Source organism: Cebidichthys violaceus, unplaced genomic scaffold (assembly GCF_023349555.1).
Source record: "Cebidichthys violaceus isolate CVI_PGR_0920_01 unplaced genomic scaffold, fCebVio1.0.p SCAF_211, whole genome shotgun sequence".
NCBI classification, from domain to species: Eukaryota; Metazoa; Chordata; class Actinopteri; order Perciformes; family Stichaeidae; genus Cebidichthys; species Cebidichthys violaceus.
This window is the reverse complement of record NW_027176386.1, coordinates 10001-31520: the sequence shown is the minus strand read 5'-3', so window position 1 is coordinate 31520 and position 21520 is coordinate 10001. Positions and strand designations below refer to the sequence as shown.

The following is a 21520-nucleotide window of genomic DNA, read 5'->3' as shown; positions in this document are numbered from 1 at the left end:
TGACGAAGCATACTTTAATCGGCTCCATCTGTCCTCTTAACTGTTTTCATTGGCAAAGCCAAACATAAGAGCAGCAAGATGGCCGACGTCCATAATGTAATCAACGTCCCACGCCAAGTCTGCCGGCCTTTTCCCTCTGGCTCTCTCTGCTCCGGTCAGCGCTCCTCTTCTTCAGACTAAACTCATTCATTTCCCTGATAAATATGCTGATCAATTGTTTGCTGAATTGTTTGGCCAGATGGTTGATTAACGGAGAGGTTGAGCTGAAGGTCTCCTCCTTAACTCAATCAAACATACGTCTCCTGTCTCTGCGCTGTGAGCGGGAAAGGGCTCAATGTTCAGGAAAACAAGCCCAGATACTGCACCGCTTCAGCCCAGATACTGCACCACTTCGGCCCAGATACCGCACCGCTTCGGCCCAGATACTGCACCGCTTCGGTCCAGATACCGCACCGCTTCGGCCCAGATACCGCACCGCTTCAGCCCAGATACTGCACCGCTTCAGTCCAGATACTGCACCGCTTCAGCCCAGACACTGCACCGCTTCAGTCCAGATACTGCACCGCTTCGGCCCAGATACTGCACCGCTTCGGCCCAGATACCGCACCGCTTCGGCCCAGATACCGCACCGCTTCGGTCCAGATACCGCACCGCTTCGGCCCAGATACCGCACCGCTTCAGCCCAGATACTGCACCGCTTCAGTCCAGATACTGCACCGCTTCAGCCCAGACACTGCACCGCTTCAGCCCAGATACTGCACCGCTTCAGTCCAGATACTGCACCGCTTCGGCCCAGATACCACACCACTTCGGCCCAGATACCGCACCGCTTCAGCCCAGATACCGCACCGCTTCGGCCCAGATACTGCACCGCTTCGGCCCAGATACTGCACCGCTTCGGCCCAGATACCGCACCGCTTCAGCCCAGATACTGCACCGCTTCCCTTCACCTCCGGGGAAAATAACGTTTATGATGTTGTGTACTTGATACTGACATATTTAAAGAAAAGCAGAACCTTAATTTTAAGACCTCTGGTGTGTGAGAGAGTCTCCATGCTTCATCTTTAACTCAGTAGCTCAGTTTAGTCGACTCTGAAAGAGACACCAACAACTGAATCATAGATAAAAAAACACATGAAGCTGTTTAAATCAGCGGCCTGGATTACGTCAACAGTCCCCGTTTGGTATTTTGGTTTCTTTTATTGTTGAATACAATCTGTCTTGGTGGATAAGGTATCATCTGTAACTCGATCGTCCATGCACACTATCTATTTGCGTTCAATGGCGCCCCCTAATGGCTGCCACAGGGAAGAGCTTGACAACTATTCAAGAGCCAGAAATCCTGTGATTTATACAAACAGCATTTAATGAATCCGTTGAATGTTTAAGAATCATTTGAATCCAAATGTAAAAATGAGTCAAAACATCTTTTAAAGAGTAACTTTGGTATTTTGTATTTATTCAAACATTGTCATTGGGACAGCAGTGTTTTAAATTGGCGCAGCATTAAAGGGAAAACATTGCAGACAGCAGAGGTTGCAATTTAATTGCTCCTCACAGTCGATGTATATTGTTTTCGTAATTTGAAGTGTCTGCCAACATTATGGAGAGAACCGAAAGATACAGATAAAAGGTTTTATGAGCTTTTACGGTCTGGTTCAGGACAGGCGTTTCGTTGTTAAAGCTACGAATGCCGGACGAGAACAGCCTACACATTAACAACAGTCTGGATGAAGAGAGAGGTTGCGTGATGTTGTCAGACACGTATAAGAACAATTCGAGCCTGTCAGTGGCAGCAACAAGCAACCTTTAGTGGACGTACATTGACAGGGAGGCGTGATGACGTCAGGTCTGTCACCAAGACAAAAACAAACTTGAGAAAGTTTAAAATCACGCTCCATAGAAACTGGTGAAGGTCATTTATTAGCGTCGAGCACTGCTGTAAAGGATGGATGGTTCCTGTGGCCCCCAGAGGCCCCCAGAGGCCCGTTTGACCACTGTTGTTCTGCCTCATTGAGCAGAATTGTCATCATATTTTACAGGCTAATAAAATACCAATTACACTGTAAATGGGGAGGTTCAAATATTGAAATGTCCCCCGAGGATCAGGGATCATTTCCAGAGTGCAAAAGGTAATGAGACGGACAACAGACGCTCTCTGTTCCAGTCTTCTTCATGATGGAGCCTCCAGCTCAAGATCTAATTCTACAAATAGTATAATATACAATAGTATGATATACAGTAGTATGATATACAGTAGTATGATATACAATAGTATAACTCAATGCATACTGAACCGTTCTCTCCCACAGACTGTAAGAAGTATACATCGCCATCTTATTTGTTTTCACTTCCAGACAAACATGTAAACAAACAGTTTGTTGCAAACTTGTTGACGAAACAGAAATATGCTTTATTATGGGAGAAAGATGTTCAATGTTCAATGTTTTTAAAAGAGAGATCTTTTACAGTCAAGTCAAACAATCATCACATTTCATTATGAGTGTTTCTTAATCATATTCTTTCTAAATTAATTATATTTTCACTATTTTGGCATGTTTCTTTTACTGCATGCTGGATAAACACTTCATAATATCAGTTCTGAAAGATGCTGCATAAATAAGGTTCTATTATTAGCTCTACTACTTTATGAGCCTTTCACGCTTCACCACCTCGCCGTTCGGCTGAGATCTCAGAATCCTCCTCCAGCTCTTTTCTTCTCCAGGACTTTGAGGATATTGACGTGGAGATGATGAACCGGCGTCTCAGGGGCCGCCGATGACCTGTTTGATCCAGCCGGTGAGCCGGGTGACGCGAGTGTAGACGCCGTAGTAGTCTGGACGCCCGCAGCCTTTGCCCCAGCTCACCACGCCGGCGAGGAACCAGCGACCCGACGGCTCCTGGCACACCAAGGGACCGCCAGAGTCCCCCTGACAGAGACAGGCGGCGTTAAAAGAGGGCAGGGGGGGGGACATCTTAATGTCTCTACAGCACAAGATGACCACGACAGGCTGATGACCAATACTGGTGACTCAACTATGATGTCACTCGGGGCTTGGACGTCTGGCCTTTAAAACACATTTGTATGGCCTGCAGGAACACAAGAACTCCACCCTGAGGACGTCCAGGATGTTTGGTTTGGTTTATTTTTACTTTGTACATAACAATTCAAAACTCTGCAAAGCTGAGGGGAACTGCAGACATAATTCTCTGTGGGTTGGAGGTCACATGTCCAGTAGCCAACATGTCAAAAACATGTCGGCATTGTACGTCTCTGAAAAATGTTGAATGTTCAGAGCAAGTGACGTATGACGTGGTATGAAAGTTAAGTGGTGTAACAACGAGTATAACAAGAGAGAAAGTCCACTAAGGGCAGGTTGGAGGGGTGATTCACGGGTTACGTTGTTACGTTACGTTGTTACGTTACGTTGTTACGTTACGTTGTTACGTTACGTTGTTATGTTGTTACGTTATGTTGTTATGTTGTTACGTTACGTTGTTACGTTGTTACGTTACGTTGTTACGTTACGTTGTTACGTTACGTTGTTACGTTGCGTTGTTACGTTACGTTGTTACGTTACGTTGTTATGTTGTTACGTTACGTTGTTATGTTGTTACGTTACGTTGTTATGTTGTTACGTTACGTTGTTACGTTGTTACGTTACGTTGTTGCGTTACGTTGTTGCGTTGCGTTGTTGCGCTGCGTTGTTGCGCTGCGTTGTTGCGCTGCGTTGTTGCGCTGCGTTGTTACTTAATTTTGACATTTGATATTGTTGCGTTATGTTGTTACATTACGCTGTTAAGTTACAAAATGAAGTAACAGTGTTCCGTTGTTACCTCTCGTTGTAGTTTTGCTCCTACACCGTACCAATCATTTCTTTAACGACATGGAATTGTGCATTTCCGGAACAGTGACATGAGGCTGATATGAACCTTATCGTGGTTTGCAGAAACGTACGATGCCGATTTTGGAGTGTCACCTTTTATTTCACGCCGTAGTCTAATCCACCGTGGACATAAAATCATAGTGCAGCTTTAAATTCAAACTGCATTGTGATGAAATGAAAACGGAGCATTGCTGGTTCAGTTTTGACATGCTTCTCCGTACCTGACAGGCATCTTTGTCTCCACTACGGTAACCAGCGCAAAGCATTCTGGGAGTGACCAGGTGGCCGTAGGAGCGGACGCAGGCTTCCTCGCTCACCAGGCGAACATCCACCTTCTGAAGCACGTTGCTGGCACTGCCTGAAGAGGAGAGGGTTCAGAGAGGGTCAACGGGGGACAATCCCTTCTTCCTCTTTCACTTATACACTGAGCACAATATCTGCATTCACTTCCCCTTCCTCGTGTTGCTGTATTTGGCTACATGGAAAAAGAAAAAGTCCACAGAGAGCTGAAATTGAAAAGCAACAATCGATTATGTCACAGAAAGCCGTCACATGACTTCTACAGCTTCAGCAGAAACCATTAAACGTGTTCATGTTACCGGTTATCAACCAGCGGCGACGTTTTCATCCTTACAATGAAAAGAAACCACTTCACTGGAAATATAGTGTTGTAACCGCACTTTAACATCTAATCCACAAAAAATCTTGAAATGTTTCCAACACCTTCTGTCTCAAACGGCTGTCTTCTGTTCATCGGTTCATCAGAAACTACATCCCTCTATCTCCTCCTGCGTCTCTAATCTAAATTAACTAATTTCACGTGTTTTTGCTCCGTTATCACCCACAAAAACCCCTCTAATTCAAAGTGCTGCTGAGGATACGAGGTCTTACAGGCTGCACATGAAATCACTTCCTGTGAAAATACCACGAGCCATCGGAAAAGAAGTTGACTGCTCCTCCTGTAACAGAAATGGAAACAACTTTGGACCTTTATGAAATAAACCTACGAATCAAAAGCACCAAATAAAAGTCCTTCTTGAAATGTTTCATGGTTATAAACCTGCACATTTACAAGGCGTGCTGATGATCCTGAGAGTCACAGAGACCAAAGCCTGAGGCCAAATGGAAAATATAATGAAAAACAATCCTCTACCTGTAGTTCTGAGGAAAAACACTGAATCGACGGCAGGTTTGCAGCATTTAAAGTGTTTGTTAAATGAATTACTGTGATCACAAAACGACCCGTTCTCACTCCCAACATTGACTTACTAACGTACTAAGCTAACACCACGTAACAATCTTATCTTAACCCAAAGACGATCTAACCCTAAACCTAACCGTAGCTTATTTTGAAAAGATACTCTGCAAACTACAAAATACATGTTGCTTCATGCAACGCTACAGATCCTCACACAACGTGTGTCATCGCTTTCCTCCGAAAGTCCAGCAACACGAGTCGATTTCTGCTCGTTGCATGAATACAGTCTTTTCAAAATAAACTACTTGTATAGGTTGCGGAACAAGATCGTTGTTGGAAGTCATGTGACGAATAAATGAACATGGATTTCTAGTTTCCAGAGAGATCCCTGTTTGTTGGACTAAGTGTGCGTTTGTGCCGTCGTCATACTTCCTCCTTCGTGATCATGTGGATAAGAAACTCTAACTTCCTTGCGTAGCCATTCATCCGTCCAGACTGTCACGCCTGTCCCAGTCTCCTCTCACTTCCTTCACAACTTCCCCTCCTCTTCCATCACCTGAGCCACTTCCTCACCTGCGTCCCATTTCACTGATCAGCGTCAGTATCTCTAGCAGCCGTCTCCACACACACTTCGCCAGGTTGTCTGTGTTGTGTGGGCCTTTTGCTTTCCAGCCATTTCTCATTTAGTACCAAAGAAAGAAACACAGAGAACTTGAGGAACACTCGAGCGTAGAGCTTCATTTAAAAGCTGGTGCAGCTCGATCCTGCTCTTTACTTCCCTCCACAGGAACAGTTATTCAAATGAAACAAGCTCTGAGATACAAGGAGGTGAAGTGGTGAATCTCTGCCACTGATTCTGGTTTAAATACTAAATCCCATCATCTACTTCCACTACTTCCCCCTCTCTGTCCGCCCCCCTTCCCTTCTCACCCCCCTCTCGGAGAGCCCCCCAGCCGGTGACCCAGCAGAGCAGGCCCGGCTCCAGCTGGTGGGCGGGCGGAGGCAGGCAGGCGGGCCGAGCGTGTCCGGCCAGCAGCGCGGAGGCGGGTCGGTCCAGCTTCAGCAGGGCCAGGTCGTAGTCGTGAGACTCGTCGTCGTAGTACTGGTGGAGGTGGATCCGCTGGACTCGCGCCACCTCCTCGGTGGGGCTGCTGGGGCTGAGCAGGAGTTTACCCAGGTAGACGGTCCACACCGAGGGGGAGTAGAGGCTGCAGGGGGAAAGAAACGTTATGGGGGCAGTCAAGTAATACAAATTAAAATAACTTGAGCAACAGTGGTTAGCAGGCTGAAGAGGAAGGAAGAATCGACCTAAAACATCCGTGCAGATTAAGACGTTTTTTATGTAGAAGTTGTTGTGCAGACATGTTGATCTCTATCGAAGGTTTGGCACATGAGAGTTTCAAAAAGCCTTTGCAAGTGGCCATTATGGGCAAGAAATGCCAAAATGGCCACAAAGAGACACAAAACAACTACAAAGAGATACAAAATGACTAGAAAGAGACACGAAACAACTACAAAGAGACACAAAATGACTAGAAAGAGACACGAAACAACTACAAAGAGACACAAAATGACTAGAAAGAGATACAAAACAACTACAAAGAGACACAAAATGACTAGAAAGAGACACGAAACAACTACAAAGAGACACAAAATGGCCACAAAGAGACACAAAACAACTACAAAGAGATACAAAATGACTAGAAAGAGACACGAAACAACTACAAAGAGACACAAAATGACTAGAAAGAGATACAAAACAACTACAAAGAGACACAAAATGACTAGAAAGAGACACGAAACAACTACAAAGAGACACAAAATGACTAGAAAGAGACACGAAACAACTACAAAGAGACATAAAATGACTAGAAAGAGATACAACATGACTAGAAAGAGATACAAAACAACTACAAAGAGAAACAAAACAACTACAAAGAGATACAAAATGACTACAAAGAGACACAAAATGACTAGAAAGAGATACAAAACAACTACAAAGAGACACAAAATGACTAGAAAGAGACACGAAACAACTACAAAGAGATACAAAATGACTAGAAAGACACACAAAACAACTACAAAGAGACACGAAATGACTAGAAAGAGATACAAAACAACTACAAAGAGATACAAAATGACTAGAAAGACACACAGAACAACTACAAAGAGACACGAAATGACTAGAAAGAGACACGAAACAACTACAAAGAGACACAAAATGACTACAAAGAGATACAAAATGACTAGAAAGACACACAAAACAACTACAAAGAGATACAAAATGACTAGAAAGACACACAAAACAACTACAAAGAGATACAAAATGACTAGAAAGAGATACAAAACAACTACAAAGAGACACAAAATGACTAGAAAGAGATACAAAACAACTACAAAGAGATACAAAATGACTAGAAAGAGACACGAAACAACTACAAAGAGACACAAAATGGCCACAAAGAGACACAAAACAACTACAAAGAGATACAAAATGACTAGAAAGAGACACGAAACAACTACAAAGAGACACAAAATGACTAGAAAGAGATACAAAACAACTACAAAGAGACACAAAATGACTAGAAAGAGACACGAAACAACTACAAAGAGACACAAAATGACTAGAAAGAGACACGAAACAACTACAAAGAGACATAAAATGACTAGAAAGAGATACAACATGACTAGAAAGAGATACAAAACAACTACAAAGAGAAACAAAACAACTACAAAGAGATACAAAATGACTACAAAGAGACACAAAATGACTAGAAAGAGATACAAAACAACTACAAAGAGACACAAAATGACTAGAAAGAGACACAAAACAACTACAAAGAGATACAAAATGACTAGAAAGACACACAAAACAACTACAAAGAGATACAAAATGACTAGAAAGACACACAAAACAACTACAAAGAGACACGAAATGACTAGAAAGAGATACAAAACAACTACAAAGAGATACAAAATGACTAGAAAGACACACAAAACAACTACAAAGAGACACGAAATGACTAGAAAGAGACACGAAACAACTACAAAGAGACACAAAATGACTACAAAGAGATACAAAATGACTAGAAAGACACACAAAACAACTACAAAGAGATACAAAATGACTAGAAAGAGATACAAAACAACTACAAAGAGACACAAAATGACTAGAAAGAGATACAAAACAACTACAAAGAGATACAAAATGACTAGAAAGACACACAAAACAACTACAAAGAGATACAAAATGACTAGAAAGACACACAAAACAACTACAAAGAGATACAAAATGACTAGAAAGAGATACAAAACAACTACAAAGAGACACAAAATGACTAGAAAGAGATACAAAACAACTACAAAGAGATACAAAATGACTAGAAAGAGATACAAAACAACTACAAAGAGATACAAAATGACTACAAAGAGACACAAAATGACTACAAAGAGACACGAAATGACTAGAAAGACACACAAAACAACTACAAAGAGATACAAAATTACTAGAAAGACACACAAAACAACTACAAAGAGATACAAAATGACTAGAAAGACACACAAAACAACTACAAAGAGATACAAAATGACTAGAAAGACTCACAAAACAACTACAAAGAGACATAAAATGACTACAAAGAGACACAAAATGACTAGAAAGAGACACAAAACAACGAGACGGTAGACGGTCCACACCGAGGGGGAGTAGAGGCTGCAGGGGGAAAGAAACGTTATGGGGGCAGTAAAGTAATGCAAATTAAAATAACTTTTATATAGTTTCGGGTACGACCCAAGGAATACTTGAGCAACTGTTTCTGTCTCTCAAAAACGTCTCTTCCCGAATGTCCACTGAAATAACAACACACAAGCGTTTAATCTCCATACAGGGAACATTAAGAGATGACAATAGTTGATCCTCTGCAGGATGTTGCCGCTGTAGATTACAGAAACACGTTGCTTTGACTGAACAGAACAAGCAGCCGGACTGAACGTTCCCTTTGATGAAAAAAAACATCTTTGTTTTGAAGGTTACATCGCACCACTTCCTCCCCCCGTCTTACCGGTCGTCATAGAAACAGTGGGCAGCGGACACCACCCATTGGCTGGAGATCAACGCCCCCCCGCAGATGTGTGTTCCCCGCACCTGAAGGCTGGCCTGCCATGGCCACTCCCCCTCCGTGGCATTGGTCCCGCCCACTATACGGCTGGAGAACTGCCTCAGGCCGCAGTCTGAAGCACACACACACACACACACACACACACACACACACACACACACACACACACACACACACACACACACACACACACACAGAAAATAAATGCTTAATGTGTGTTAATAGAATCAGCAGAGTAGTATTCAAAAAGACCAAGATTGTTGCTAGTTTAAAAATGTATAATATAGTGTTTTTTGGTATAATAATAATATAATTATTTTTCAAAATCAGACTTTCTTTTCACTTTATGTATAAAACCAGGCTGACATTAAGTCTAAGAAAAGATTCACCCGTTCAGAATCTTATCAGTTTATCACAACCAGTTCTGGTCCGACCCGCCGGATCACTGAACTGTTCATCGTCTCACCACACTGCTTCTCGTCGGAGGCGTCGGGGCAGTCGCTGACGAAGTCGCACTCTGGATTCGGCTTCTTCAGACACTTTCCATCAGCGCACACATAGGTCATATCTGTACACTGCACACCTGCACACACACACACACACACACACACACACACACACACACACACACACACACACACGTGTGTGATGCTTTGTTGCTGTTTCAGCCTCCATACACTACATTTCATGTTGATTTGTTGCATTTCACAAAAAAACATTAAAAGTAAGAAACTAGATTTTGGTATTTGTGTGTGTGTGTGTGTGTGTGTGTGTGTGTGTGTGTGTGTGTGTGTGTGTGTGTGTGTGTGTGTGTTACCATCAGTGCAGTTCATCTCGTCCGTTGCTTCGGGGCAGTCTGGGAGTTGGTCACACACTTTGTAGTAGTCCACACACTGACTGTCCTCTGGACACTGGTACTGTGCCACACACACTGAAACACACACACACACACACACACACACACACACACACACACACACACACACACACACACACACACACACACACACACCAGGAGACACATTAGAAAGAAAAGTGTCTTTTCCTCTTTTTATTAAATACAGTCTCTGCTTTCATGCTGTCATCTATTGTGCTTTCACTCTCTGCTGTGTTTCTATCACATGATCAAAGCTTTTACTCTCCATGAAACAGCATCTCATCAACGATCAGCAGAACACCTGAAGAGATAAACCAATGATCTAAGCGTTTGGGGCTTCGCTGGACTTGTGTCGAGGTTCGACCCTTTTCACTTCTCACATTCGATTCATTTAAGACATAAATAAGTACCACAGTTCCTCTCGTCCAGTCCGTTGGGACAGTCCTTGATTCCATCACAAGCAGGAACACAGAGGCCGTTAACAGAGCACAGAAACTGACCTGGACACGCTGTAAAACACACACACACACACACACACACACACACACACACATTACAAAAATCTGTTCATGAACACGAGCGAAACACGACAGAGGCGTCACCGAGCACGCGTCCACATCGTACGGTCTGATAGGTTGAAGACTCCGTAGCGCAGCTGAAGTCCCGGCCCGGTGAGCGACACCTCCGACGTCATGGCGACGGCGGTCGCCGCGGACAGCAGGGAGAGGCGTTCACTGTACGGCTGGAGGCCTCTGGAGCCACACAGTCTGAGGAGAGGACGGAGACACTGAAGTCAGAGGATCAAACTCCAGGGACGTGTCCCCTGCAGAGACAACTGGCTCCGGTGGACGTTTGAGGAGTTTAGACAACATGGAGTGAACCTAAAGAACGACACTAGACTCCCAGTTTGTCACGAGACAAGATTGAAAATAAATAGAAATGTAAAGTGCCTCTGATTAGAAATAAAAAAACTCTGCTGCCTCAGCACTGAACAGAACCATGACATGAAAACATCTTCACTGTGTAATTCATATATATGTCATTCTATTTGTGTTTTTTAGGTATTGTGAAACTAACTGAAAGGTCTGCACATCACGTCCTGTATGGAAACTTTTTACACACACACACACACACACACACACACACTTCCTGTCACACAGGTGGCGGTTATAAATACACAGTATTTTAAAAACACTCTCTGCTCTTATTTATACCAAGAGAAACATTTTAGGTATTTTCCATGTATTTATTGCTGCCACCTGCGTGAGGTGTCTGGTGGTTACAGGCTGAAGAGGAAGGAAGAATCGACCGATTTTGGGCAAGAAATGCCAAAATGGCCACAAAGAGACACAAAACAACTACAAAGAGACACAAAACATACAAAACAACTACAAAGAGATACAAAACAACTACAAAGAGACACAAAACATACAAAACAACTACAAAGAGATACAAAACAACTACAAAGAGACACAAAACAACTACAAAGAGATACAAAACAACTACAAAGAGACACAAAACAACTACAAAGAGATACAAAACAGCTACAAAGAGACACAAAACAACTACAAAGAGATACAAAACAGCTACAAAGAGACACAAAACAACTACAAAGAGACACAAAACAACTACAAAGAGACACAAAACATACAAAACAACTACAAAGAGATACAAAACAACTACAAAGAGACACAAAACAACTACAAAGAGATACAAAACAGCTACAAAGAGACACAAAACAACTACAGAGAGAATCACAAAATGACTACAAAGAGAAGGAATACTGATGCAAAGAGACTCACAACGACTATGAAAAGGGGCAGAACAACCACAGATTGACACAAAATGACCGGCTCATCGTGGTCCAGCCTACCTGCGGTTCTGGATGGTCCACTGTCCCTGGGTGCAGGCCTGGTTGTAGCTGGCTCTGCTCAGCTCGTAGCCCTCAAATTCCAGAAACAAGCCCAACCCTACACCGGGCGTCTGAGATCACACAGGACAGCAAACAGAAAAAAACAATAACGTTACAACACTAACATGCATCAATCAATCAAAGCGTTGGAGACATATGGACGACAGAGTGTCTCACACATGGATGGATTACTGAACGGGGCCTACCGGACCAGGGGCCCAAAGACTCAGGGGTCCCCCGGGCCTTGACTTACAAAACAGCAGTCAAAGAGACACGTACCAACCAGGAAGAGACTTAAAATGACCTCAAAGACAAATAAAACGTCCACAAATAGATGCAAAATAGACACAAAGAGACTCACATTGACTATGAAGAGGAGCAAAACAACTACAAAGAGACACAAAACTGACAAAGAGACAGTAAACGACCACAAAGTGACACAAAACAACTACAAAAGATAGTAAATGATCACAGAAACAGAAAATGACCACAAAGAGACCAGATTAACTACAAAGAGACACAAAACGACCACAAACACACAAAGGACACAGAGAGGTCCCTAACTACAACATGTCTCATAATCAGCCGACGGTCTTACAGTAAAGCTCCAGGTACAGTTGGTGTCGGGGGGGTAGTAGCTGGGGAAGAAGGGCGTCCTCAGCGTCCCCTGGACCCCTGATACTGCCTCCAGCTCTACAGTGGAGTTACAGTCTGAGAGAGAGAGAGAAGATTTTCAATTCACAATCATATGAAACATTGCTGAACGGGTAAAAAGAAGGTTCAGGTGGTCTTACCCTGACGGCCCCAGGCCTGTGCCGACAGAGAGAAGGGGTCCTTGTAGTTGTACAGACCCTGTTTCCAAACCACCGTCATCCAGTCGCCTGAAGACAGGACGTTCACCACACGCTCATGTCTGCTGCAGCCGTACACACTGGGAGGACAAGAGGATACCAAAGGGTACGAACATCGTGAATATTAGCCTGATACGTCCCAGCTGGAACATCTGCGGATGAAACTCACGATGTGATGAGGTGGGAGTCGGAGGGGGTGAGGGAGTCGTACACCACCAGCCTGTCCCGGCACTCCGGCAGCAGCCACTCCATGCGGAGCTCCAGCTGGGATCCGGGGCCGGTCTGGAGGTGCCACATGCAGGAGGAGCGCTGCGTGTCGGGGCCCCGGAGGGCCGAGGGGCTGCTGGACACCAGCTTCTGGTAGCGGTAACAGTCTGGAGGAAACGATGCAACAACAAAAAAAACGGAGCGGTAGAGTTGTTAGAGTTGAGCTCATGTGGGATTTTGTGTTGAAGTAGATTCAGGCCTTGATGTTTGGATTTACTGTATTTATTAAAACACCAAATTAATGACCATCAAAACTATTCATACCAGCAATGATGCAAAGACGTGATTGTTTTTTTAATTAAAGGTTTGAATAGATTCTGCATATGATATCTTATGTAAACGTTTATGCTCATTTTTCCTACATTTTCCGACGAAAGTCCAGCAACACAGTCACAGTCTTTTCAAAATAAACTTCCCTCTTCACAGGAAAGCAAAGTTTAGGCAACGCAGCTACTTAGTTAGGATTAATTAAATCAACTTTCTGCTTCACATGAGGTCTCCTGGAGGAGCGTTTGAGTTCCCTCTGGTAAACAGTTTTTCACTGTTTATGTCTTGGGCTTTTATTGTGAAAGTCAAGAGGAAGAACACCAACGTTTTGTAACAAATCTTAGGCCAAATGTTGGAATTACAATTTCCATGTCCGTCGTGTGACGCCATGAAGCCCAAAAATACTTATTTTTTTTCCCCCATTGACTTACATTGAGAAAGAGGCTTGTTGAAGGTGAATCAACCTTCCTCCTGAGGGCTGGGAGGCGGGGCTAAAGAAAACGCTAGTGAGCATGCTCAGTGGGCCCAGAGATTGTTGGGTAATTTCATACACCGGGGTCAAACTTTCAGTCCTCTTTAAACAACCATGGTGGGTCAGGTCTGCGCTGCGTTTTGTCAAAGTTGAAAGGAGTAATAAAGTTGTCCCTCTTCATTCATGGAGCCTCCTGGTTGAACTCTGCGGTGAATATTTTGAATATGTGATTGGTCGATGTCTTTATTTGTGAAAAATTAATCTCGCTCCAATTACGTTACTTTGCGTGAAAGTACTCGTGACAAACACAGTTTGGGCTGCATGCTAATCCCAGTTCAATCACATCGTTAATACATTGATACAAGCAAGAAGCATAAAAGAAAGAGAGTGATACCAAACGAGGCTTTCAAAAGCTCTACGACTTTGGAGTCGGTTTCTGTGGAACAAAAGGACAGAAGAGGAGATTTAAACCTAATCAAACGCTTTCCTGCTCACACACATTCCATCTGCCGTCTCACGCTCACCACTGACGGACAGCGAGGGGAGGTGGAGGAGGTATCCACTGCAGCTGGCCGTCTCCTCCTCCTCCTCCTCCTCCTCCCCCGACCCTCCGCACCCCCTCAGGCCCTCCTCCAGGCTCCTGGTGACCTCCTCCAGTGTGACCCTCCCAGCGTGGCTGCTCGGCATCGACATCGCCATCCAGAAGTGAGCCACGAGGCTCCCCTCCCTGCATGGAACATGACCAGGACCACAGCTTTAGGTTCAGGCAACAACACTACGTGGTTAGGTTGAGGAAAAGGTCGTCGTTTGTGTTGAAATAACTTCAGAAGTGCCGTTACTGCAGTACGCAGTACTGACTACTTACTACTTACTTCAGTACTTAACTAAGTATTCAAGGTATCCTCTCACAAGCTTGTTTTTGGTTTAGCTTGTTTCCTGTTTTATTTTGAAGTTCCCTGCTTCTTGCGTCCTGTGTTTGACTTCCTGTCTTTGTGGTTTTTCTCGTCAGCCTCGCTCTGTTCCCTCGTGTTTCTTCCACCAATCAGCTCTCAGCCCTCTGCCCACCTGTGTCCTGCGGTCTGATTAGTTTCTTGTGTATTTTTAGTGCTTGTGTCTTTCATCTGTTTGTGGTTCGCCTGCTATGTTTCCTGTTTGTGTCCCTCGTGTCGTTGGCCTATTTACCTGATCCTGTTTTGTGATCTGATTTAGCAAGTTGGATTTTCAATGTGTCACCTTTGGACTCACCGTCCTTGTAATAATAAAAAATAATAACTTTATTTATATAGCACCTTTAAAAAACAGAGTTTACAAAGTGCTTTGAGACGAGGTGAGAGTTAAACCTGATAAAACGGCACAATAGATGAACGAGCCGAGGGGTCCTGATGGCAGAGACACGGTCACCTTTAGGTTTTAGCCAGAAGAGCCCCACCTGAGGACCTGAGGCTGTGAGCTGGCTCTTAGGGGCTCAACATTTCCTCTATATATTTTGGGGCCAGACCCAGACGTGCTTTAAAAGCGCTTTGTAAGTTTTGTTTTGGATGCTTTCTGTATAAAATCACCGTTAAACATCCTTCTGCTCCTCAGTGTTTTCAAAGCAACAAAACTACTTTAGTTACGTTTAGGAAAAGGTCGTCGTTTGGGTCAAAATGTGACCAAAACATCAACGTTGACATATTGTTGTGGGAACAAACTACGGTCTTTATACTGTATGGAAGTTCTGCCACGCTCACCTCGCAGCTATTCTCCCTGCTTATTGTTACCGTTCCAGAAAAAGTTTGATCCACGTACCCAAAGGCGAACACAGTGGTGTAGTTGAAGTACCGAGAAAGACTGGAGCCCATTATTATCTTCTTTACCTGAAGGACAGAGGAAGACAATACCGCCAGTTTACAAGAGTCAGAACCTGCTGAACACGGATTATAGACTCCTTTTACAATAGAGAGCTGCAGGAATGAGTCCTGAAAACCAAGAAGTGACTTTTGCATGTACGGTTCCCAAGTCAATGTGTCTTTTGAATGTATTTATGGTTAGATCTAAAAGCATCATTCAAAATCATAAAGGTGGACTTCCGGAGAACACGTTTCTTCATTTTCATATCTCTATCTTATTCCGTCTCTCCTCAAACTCATCGCTGACTCATTTGGAACAACGTCTAAGCACCGATTGGACGGAGACGGATGGAGTTTGTGGCATCAGAAGACAAAAGGAAGCGCCGGTGTCCACCACTATCCATCACTGCCGATGAATACCTACTACTACTGCAGTCATTTGTCCTGTGAATTAACGCCGATTGTAACCATTCCCACTGAAGACATAAGACAGATGTTCGTGGGGGTTTTGTCCAGCAGGAAAAGAGGCTTCATGGAGCGGTTTCCAAGCAGCAGTCTTGGTCCCTTAGGAGGTAATTCTACATCAGTGTCAGAGGAATTCATGGTCCCCACTCACCATGATCCGTACCCCCTTGGCCTCCTTCTTGAATGCAGGGCTGCTGTGAGAGGACAGATCGGCAGAGAAGTTCCTGTTGAGGATGGACAGGTAGGCCGTGTACTGCTGCTGGACTCGAGGCTCCAGCACCCAAACCCTGTACTCTGTCACAGAGGAAGGTCAACATGGGGTTAAATAAGCACACAGCAATGCTAGCGGAACTCCACCACAGTCACATGACTTCACGTCTCCACCACCAAGCTAAAGGAGGACTAGTGTTCTCCTGAGGACGTTTACTCGTCTCATTTACACTCTTTTTAAGACACGTTAACACTCTTAAGCTTCATTTAGACATTATTTCAGACATCTAACCAAAAACACAATGACTTTGAGACGAGAGAACAGGAAATACAAAAATGCTGACTCATATCTGGGTTTCAGGACTCATTAGGATTCATCCTACGGGGAACGTGAACAGTGTCTGTACCAAATTTAATGGAAATCCGGTCCAATAGTTGTCAATATATTTCGATAAAAGCCCAAATGTCAACCTGCTGGTGGCACCAGAGTTACTAAAGTCCGGATGGTTCATCCTCTGGGGAACATGAATATCAGAACATGTCATGGCAGTGGTTCTTGTTGTTGTTGAAGTGAAAGAGAGCAAAACTCCGTACCCAGGAAGTACCAGGCCAGTGTGGCTCCTGCAGCGACGAGGATGATGATGATGAGGAAGGCCAACACACACTTACAGGACCGAGCCCTCCTGGTGGGTGGAGCCACAGCTTGGTCACCAGCTTCTACCTGTTGAGAACAGACAAACACTTTGACTTTCTATTGGGGTTGAAAATATCAAATCTGACAGTCTGAAGGGTCTTTTTCATAGATTATGTTCCCTATAGATTATGTTCCATGTGGATTATGTTCCCTATAGATTATGTTCCCTATAGAATATGTTCCATGTGGATTATGTTCCCTATAGAATATGTTCCCTATAGAATATGTTCCATGTGGATTATGTTCCCTATAGATTATGTTCCATGTGGATTATGTTCCCTATAGAATATGTTCCATGTGGATTATGTTCCCTATAGATTATGTTCCATGTGGATTATGTTCCCTATAGATTATGTTCCATGTGGATTATGTTCCCTATAGAATATGTTCCATGTGGATTATGTTCCCTATAGATTATGTTCCCTATAGAATATGTTCCATGTGGATTATGTTCCCTATAGAATATGTTCCCTATAGAATATGTTCCATGTGGATTATGTTCCCTATAGAATATGTTCCATGTGGATTATGTTCCCTATAGATTATGTTATTTGTAGATTATGTTCCCTATAGATTATGTTCCATGTGGATTATGTTCCCTATAGAATATGTTCCATGTGGATTATGTTCCCTATAGATTATGTTATTTGTAGATTATGTTCCCTATAGATTATGTTCCCTATAGAATATGTTCCATGTGGATTATGTCCCTTGTGGATTATGTTCCCTATAGATTATGTTCCCTATAGAATATGTTCCATGTGGATTATGTCCCTTGTGGATTATGTTCCATGTGGATTATGTTCAGCTGGGTTCTTCAGTTTCTCTGGTGAAATGTATCCTCAGGCAACATGATCTATTATTTTGACATTTTAGGAATTAAGTTGCTCATAACTAAGCATTTAGTTATATTCTTATTCCCATCAGTAATACATTTGACGTATGAAACATGTGTATATGTGTATGTGTGTGTGTATATATATATATATATATATATATATATATATATATAAAAGGCACATTTTTGTTTCATAGTCTTACAAGTTTACCTTAAAGATGACTCAACTGATTTAGCATCACTCTCTTATTGTTGGAGTCACAATGAACAATTCAAAAAAGGATCAAAACAGAAGGAGCGTTTTTCTTCCCTGTCAAAATCTGGCGCCTACATTACCCACAATGCAACCTGAGGTCTGGTAAGCCCAACAAGTTTAGTGACATTGGAGCCACAAATAGCTTTAAATGTAGTAAAAGTTTAACGCTTTTATGTGTAATAAATGAGTGGAGTTTTCCTTTAAGGCTTTTCTAAGAGGGGGAAATAGCACTTTTCTGCTGCACCCATAAAAAAAATGTATATATATGTGTGCGTGCGTGCGTGTGTGTGTGTGTGTGTGTATGTGTTGTATTCCTGCCTTTGTATTGATTGGCTTTTCAATCTGTGAAGCTCTATGATTGCAACAAGATTAAAAAACAAAAACAAAAAGATCCTCCATTTAGAGAATAGCCTTTAAAGTTCAGTCAAAGACTATGTTGATCTAACGAATCCACATTAATGTGAAGCGCTGTGAGTTTTTAGTGTCATCGTTACTGACCCCGTGGTTCAGAGGACCAGTTGAGACCACCTGATCACATGAGATGGACTTCTTGGAGCCGTGCCCGAGCGCCATCGCCTCCTCACCACGCGTCCTTTGCTCCTCGAGAAATCATCTCACCGTCCGCCGAGGGCTCCTTGATTGAACTTCCAACTCAGCAGCTTTTTCTATTTAGCATCTCTGCTCAGCACTAAAAAAAAACAGACATGTCGCTCCAGCAGACGGAGAACGGCTCCGTCTCTGTTTGTAAGTCCAAAGGTAAAACAAGAAAAAAAAATCAATATTTCCCGAAGCTTGTTGGGTTTCAGTGGAGTAAAACTCAAGATGCTTCCACGAGCTGCTGGCTTGAGCCGATCCCACATGTTGTTGAGCTCTTCCTCATCTCAGAGGAGCAGCCAGGTGAGAACAGGTACGCTGATGTCACCGATGGTCGCCTAGCAGCGGCGATGCTGCCAGCCAACCGGCCTAGACACGTGGGAACGAGGCCGCGTGCGTCTGCTCAACGCCGTTTCCCAGAGTTCATTTCACTTTCCATGCAAACAAGAAATCCCACACGGGCAGTGAGGTGAGGTCGAGGTGTAAGTGTGAAAGGATTAACAGGTTTAATATCTGTCACTGGTTTCTTCTTTCTGAAGATAAACTCACTGTCAAACGTCAAATTCTGGGAACGACAAGTTAACAAAATGCCCCAAATACTCATTTATTTTGTGTAGATTTTATTTTTTTAGAAATTTAGATTTGAGTCATTTCATAGCAGAAACAAAACAACAACAGAACAAGTGTCATGACAAATGAACGGCAACAGTAGAACACTCTCTTCATTCATGACAACTTATGCACCTCTTGATAAAGCTGCCATCATAGCATATAAACACATTTATTTGCTGTTAAAGTTATCATTTTGAGGTTTTGACCACTAGTGGCGCTACAGAGCAATGTTTTGAAAAGTGGGTCACAGTGTTGTTTAACTCAAATAAATATAGATAGATAAATATACTTCATTCATTCTGCCAGGGGAAATTTGTTTACTAAAATATAAAACAAAAAATATATTAAACAATAAAATTGTGAACATATTAAGTACAATAAAAAATGTATATATACACAGTATATACAACGAAATGGAAACATGTGACAAACACTGACAGCAATGCAACATAGTCATGGTGAAGGTTTGGACCATAGGCTCAAATATATCAGAAATGTATAAACGTATAAAAGAGTTTACGAGATTAAAGTCGTACATTTAAGATAAACCTCAGAAATGTAGGAGAATTACTCTCTGAGATTATAAAATCAGCAATTTTGTTCCTAATTCTAAGCAGATTTGTGATTTTTCTTCTCGTAAATGTCCCACTTTACAGAATATCACAGTGTAGAAAGAAAATACATTCATGGGAACCAGCCGGTGTTTGAGATTCTGTCCTTCCTCACATGTATCCGTCACCAGAGGGCTCCACTGACCTGCTGGTCGACATCAGAGCGATCCTCTCCAGGAAGTGACTCGGCAGAGCCGGACTCAACCCTGACCCGCAGAGGTCCAACGGCCGTGGCGTGAAAAGGGGCGGGAAGCCCGGTGAGGAGCCGGAAGGAGGAGGAGGAGGAGGAGGAGGAGGAGGAGGAGGAGGAGGAGGCAGGAGGCAGGTGGATTCAGAGGATTGATCAACGTCCTCCTGACTCACCTGCTCCTCGCCAACGCCGCTAACGCCTGAATCCATGCTGAGGAGCTCGGGGCCGTCGGGCTGCGGCGTCTCGACTCGCTCGTAACCGGAACAAACCTGGATGGACCCTTCGCGGAAAACGCCTCCTAACAACTTCTGAAAATCGACCTCTTTGCCGCTCCCTCCCTCGCTCTCCTCCTCGCCCTCCATCGTGGTGATGCTATCCGCCTCCAGGCTCTCTTGACTGACCTCCTCGCCGCTGCACACGCCCGAATCCAGACTCTGGAGCCTGCCGCGCTCCGCCTGGTTCTTCTCGACCCTCTCGTAGCCTGAGGCCACCGGCATGGACTCGCTGTCGTTGCCGCCCTTGGAGAGCAGCAGGCGGATCTCCACTTCTTTCCCTCTCGCTTCCTGTCTTGCTCTTTCAGCGTGACCGCCAACAGGCCCGTAGGGTGTATCGGCGGCGCAGGGCGCCAGACTCCCCGCGGTGAGCGAGGAGACGGGAAGAAGAGGCGGAGGAGGACACAGGTGGGAGTAAATGGGGTTGGAGAAGTCGGAGCTGGTCGACTCGTAGCTGCTTTCGCTTCTCATCTTCTGCAGCAGCGCCGCCTCCGGGCCGAGCGGCGCCACGGCGTCCACGGCGGAGGTGACCTCCACGGAGACGACTTCCACGGCTTTGAAGGGCGAATGGAAGGACTTGTCGGAGAAGTGAGGGGACCAGTTCTGTGAAGCAGAGGCAAAACATACAGAAACGTGCAGAAATCAACTAATGCGGCTTTAATTATAACATTATAAACATTTGCCAAAGAAGGCAAATACAAAACGGATTAACTCAAGTTATGAGTCATGAGCTCACCTGGAAACTGACATCCTGCAGGAAGGACTTCGCTGGGTTCGGAAGAGGCGGCCCTCTGATTCTCTTCACCATGTAAACCCTACAAAACACACACACATATATATATATATATATATATATATATATATATATACTGCTATATACGCCTAACAGAGAATACCTCAGTGTGTGTGTGTGTGTGCGCTCACCAGGTGGTTTTGTCGGTCTTAAAGCGAATGACGACCAGAAACACGGCGAACGCTGCAGCAGCGGCGACGATGGCCAAAACACCGACGTGAAGATCTGAGAAACACGGGACAGAGAATCACGCTGGAGGTCGTGACGCGGCGTTAACGCACCGCGAGGAACACATCTGGGGTTCAGC

The 21520-nt window shown here is 43.9% G+C and overlaps 2 protein-coding genes across 4 annotated transcripts in view; both read right to left on the bottom strand.

The window, feature by feature from the left end:
- Nucleotides 1-1406: 1406 nt before the first annotated feature.
- Nucleotides 1407-19033, bottom strand: LOC137877525 (transmembrane protease serine 6). Its single transcript, XM_068717480.1, has 18 exons — nt 18640-19033; nt 16948-17074; nt 16295-16437; nt 15638-15705; nt 14374-14576; nt 14244-14285; nt 13013-13217; nt 12787-12923; nt 12591-12703; nt 11954-12063; nt 10705-10847; nt 10491-10589; nt 10021-10134; nt 9670-9786; nt 9147-9315; nt 6016-6293; nt 4109-4245; nt 1407-2930 (listed from the first exon to the last, which is right to left on the bottom strand). Exons 1-18 carry the CDS (start codon nt 18712-18714, stop codon nt 2766-2768), a joined length of 2445 nt encoding a protein of 814 aa, XP_068573581.1. The 5' UTR covers nt 18715-19033; the 3' UTR covers nt 1407-2765.
- Nucleotides 19034-19338: 305 nt separating this feature from the next.
- Nucleotides 19339-21520, bottom strand: part of LOC137877524 (uncharacterized) — an 11385-nt gene continuing 9203 nt past the window's right edge. For all 3 annotated transcript variants that reach the window (XM_068717478.1, XM_068717479.1, XM_068717477.1), the window contains 3 exons: nt 21345-21438; nt 21157-21235; nt 19339-21023 (listed from right to left, as the gene is read on the bottom strand). In XM_068717478.1, coding sequence (XP_068573579.1) covers nt 20070-21023; nt 21157-21235; nt 21345-21438 — 1127 coding nt within the window. In that variant the 3' untranslated portion in view covers nt 19339-20069. The remainder of the gene's footprint in view (nt 21024-21156; nt 21236-21344; nt 21439-21520) is intronic.

Bases quoted from the DNA above. Each gene is read 5' to 3' on its own strand.
- LOC137877525 (XM_068717480.1), bottom strand. From the start codon at position 18,714: ATGGCGCTCGGGCACGGCTCCAAGAAGTCCATCTCATGTGATCAGGTG. The intron at 15,706-16,294 runs GTGAGTGGGGAC...TCTGTCCTTCAG, and splicing joins CCAAGGGGGTACGGATCATG to GTAAAGAAGATAATAATGGG. The intron at 13,218-14,243 runs GTATCACTCTCT...CGTTTCCTCCAG, and splicing joins GCTTTTGAAAGCCTCGTTTG to ACTGTTACCGCTACCAGAAG.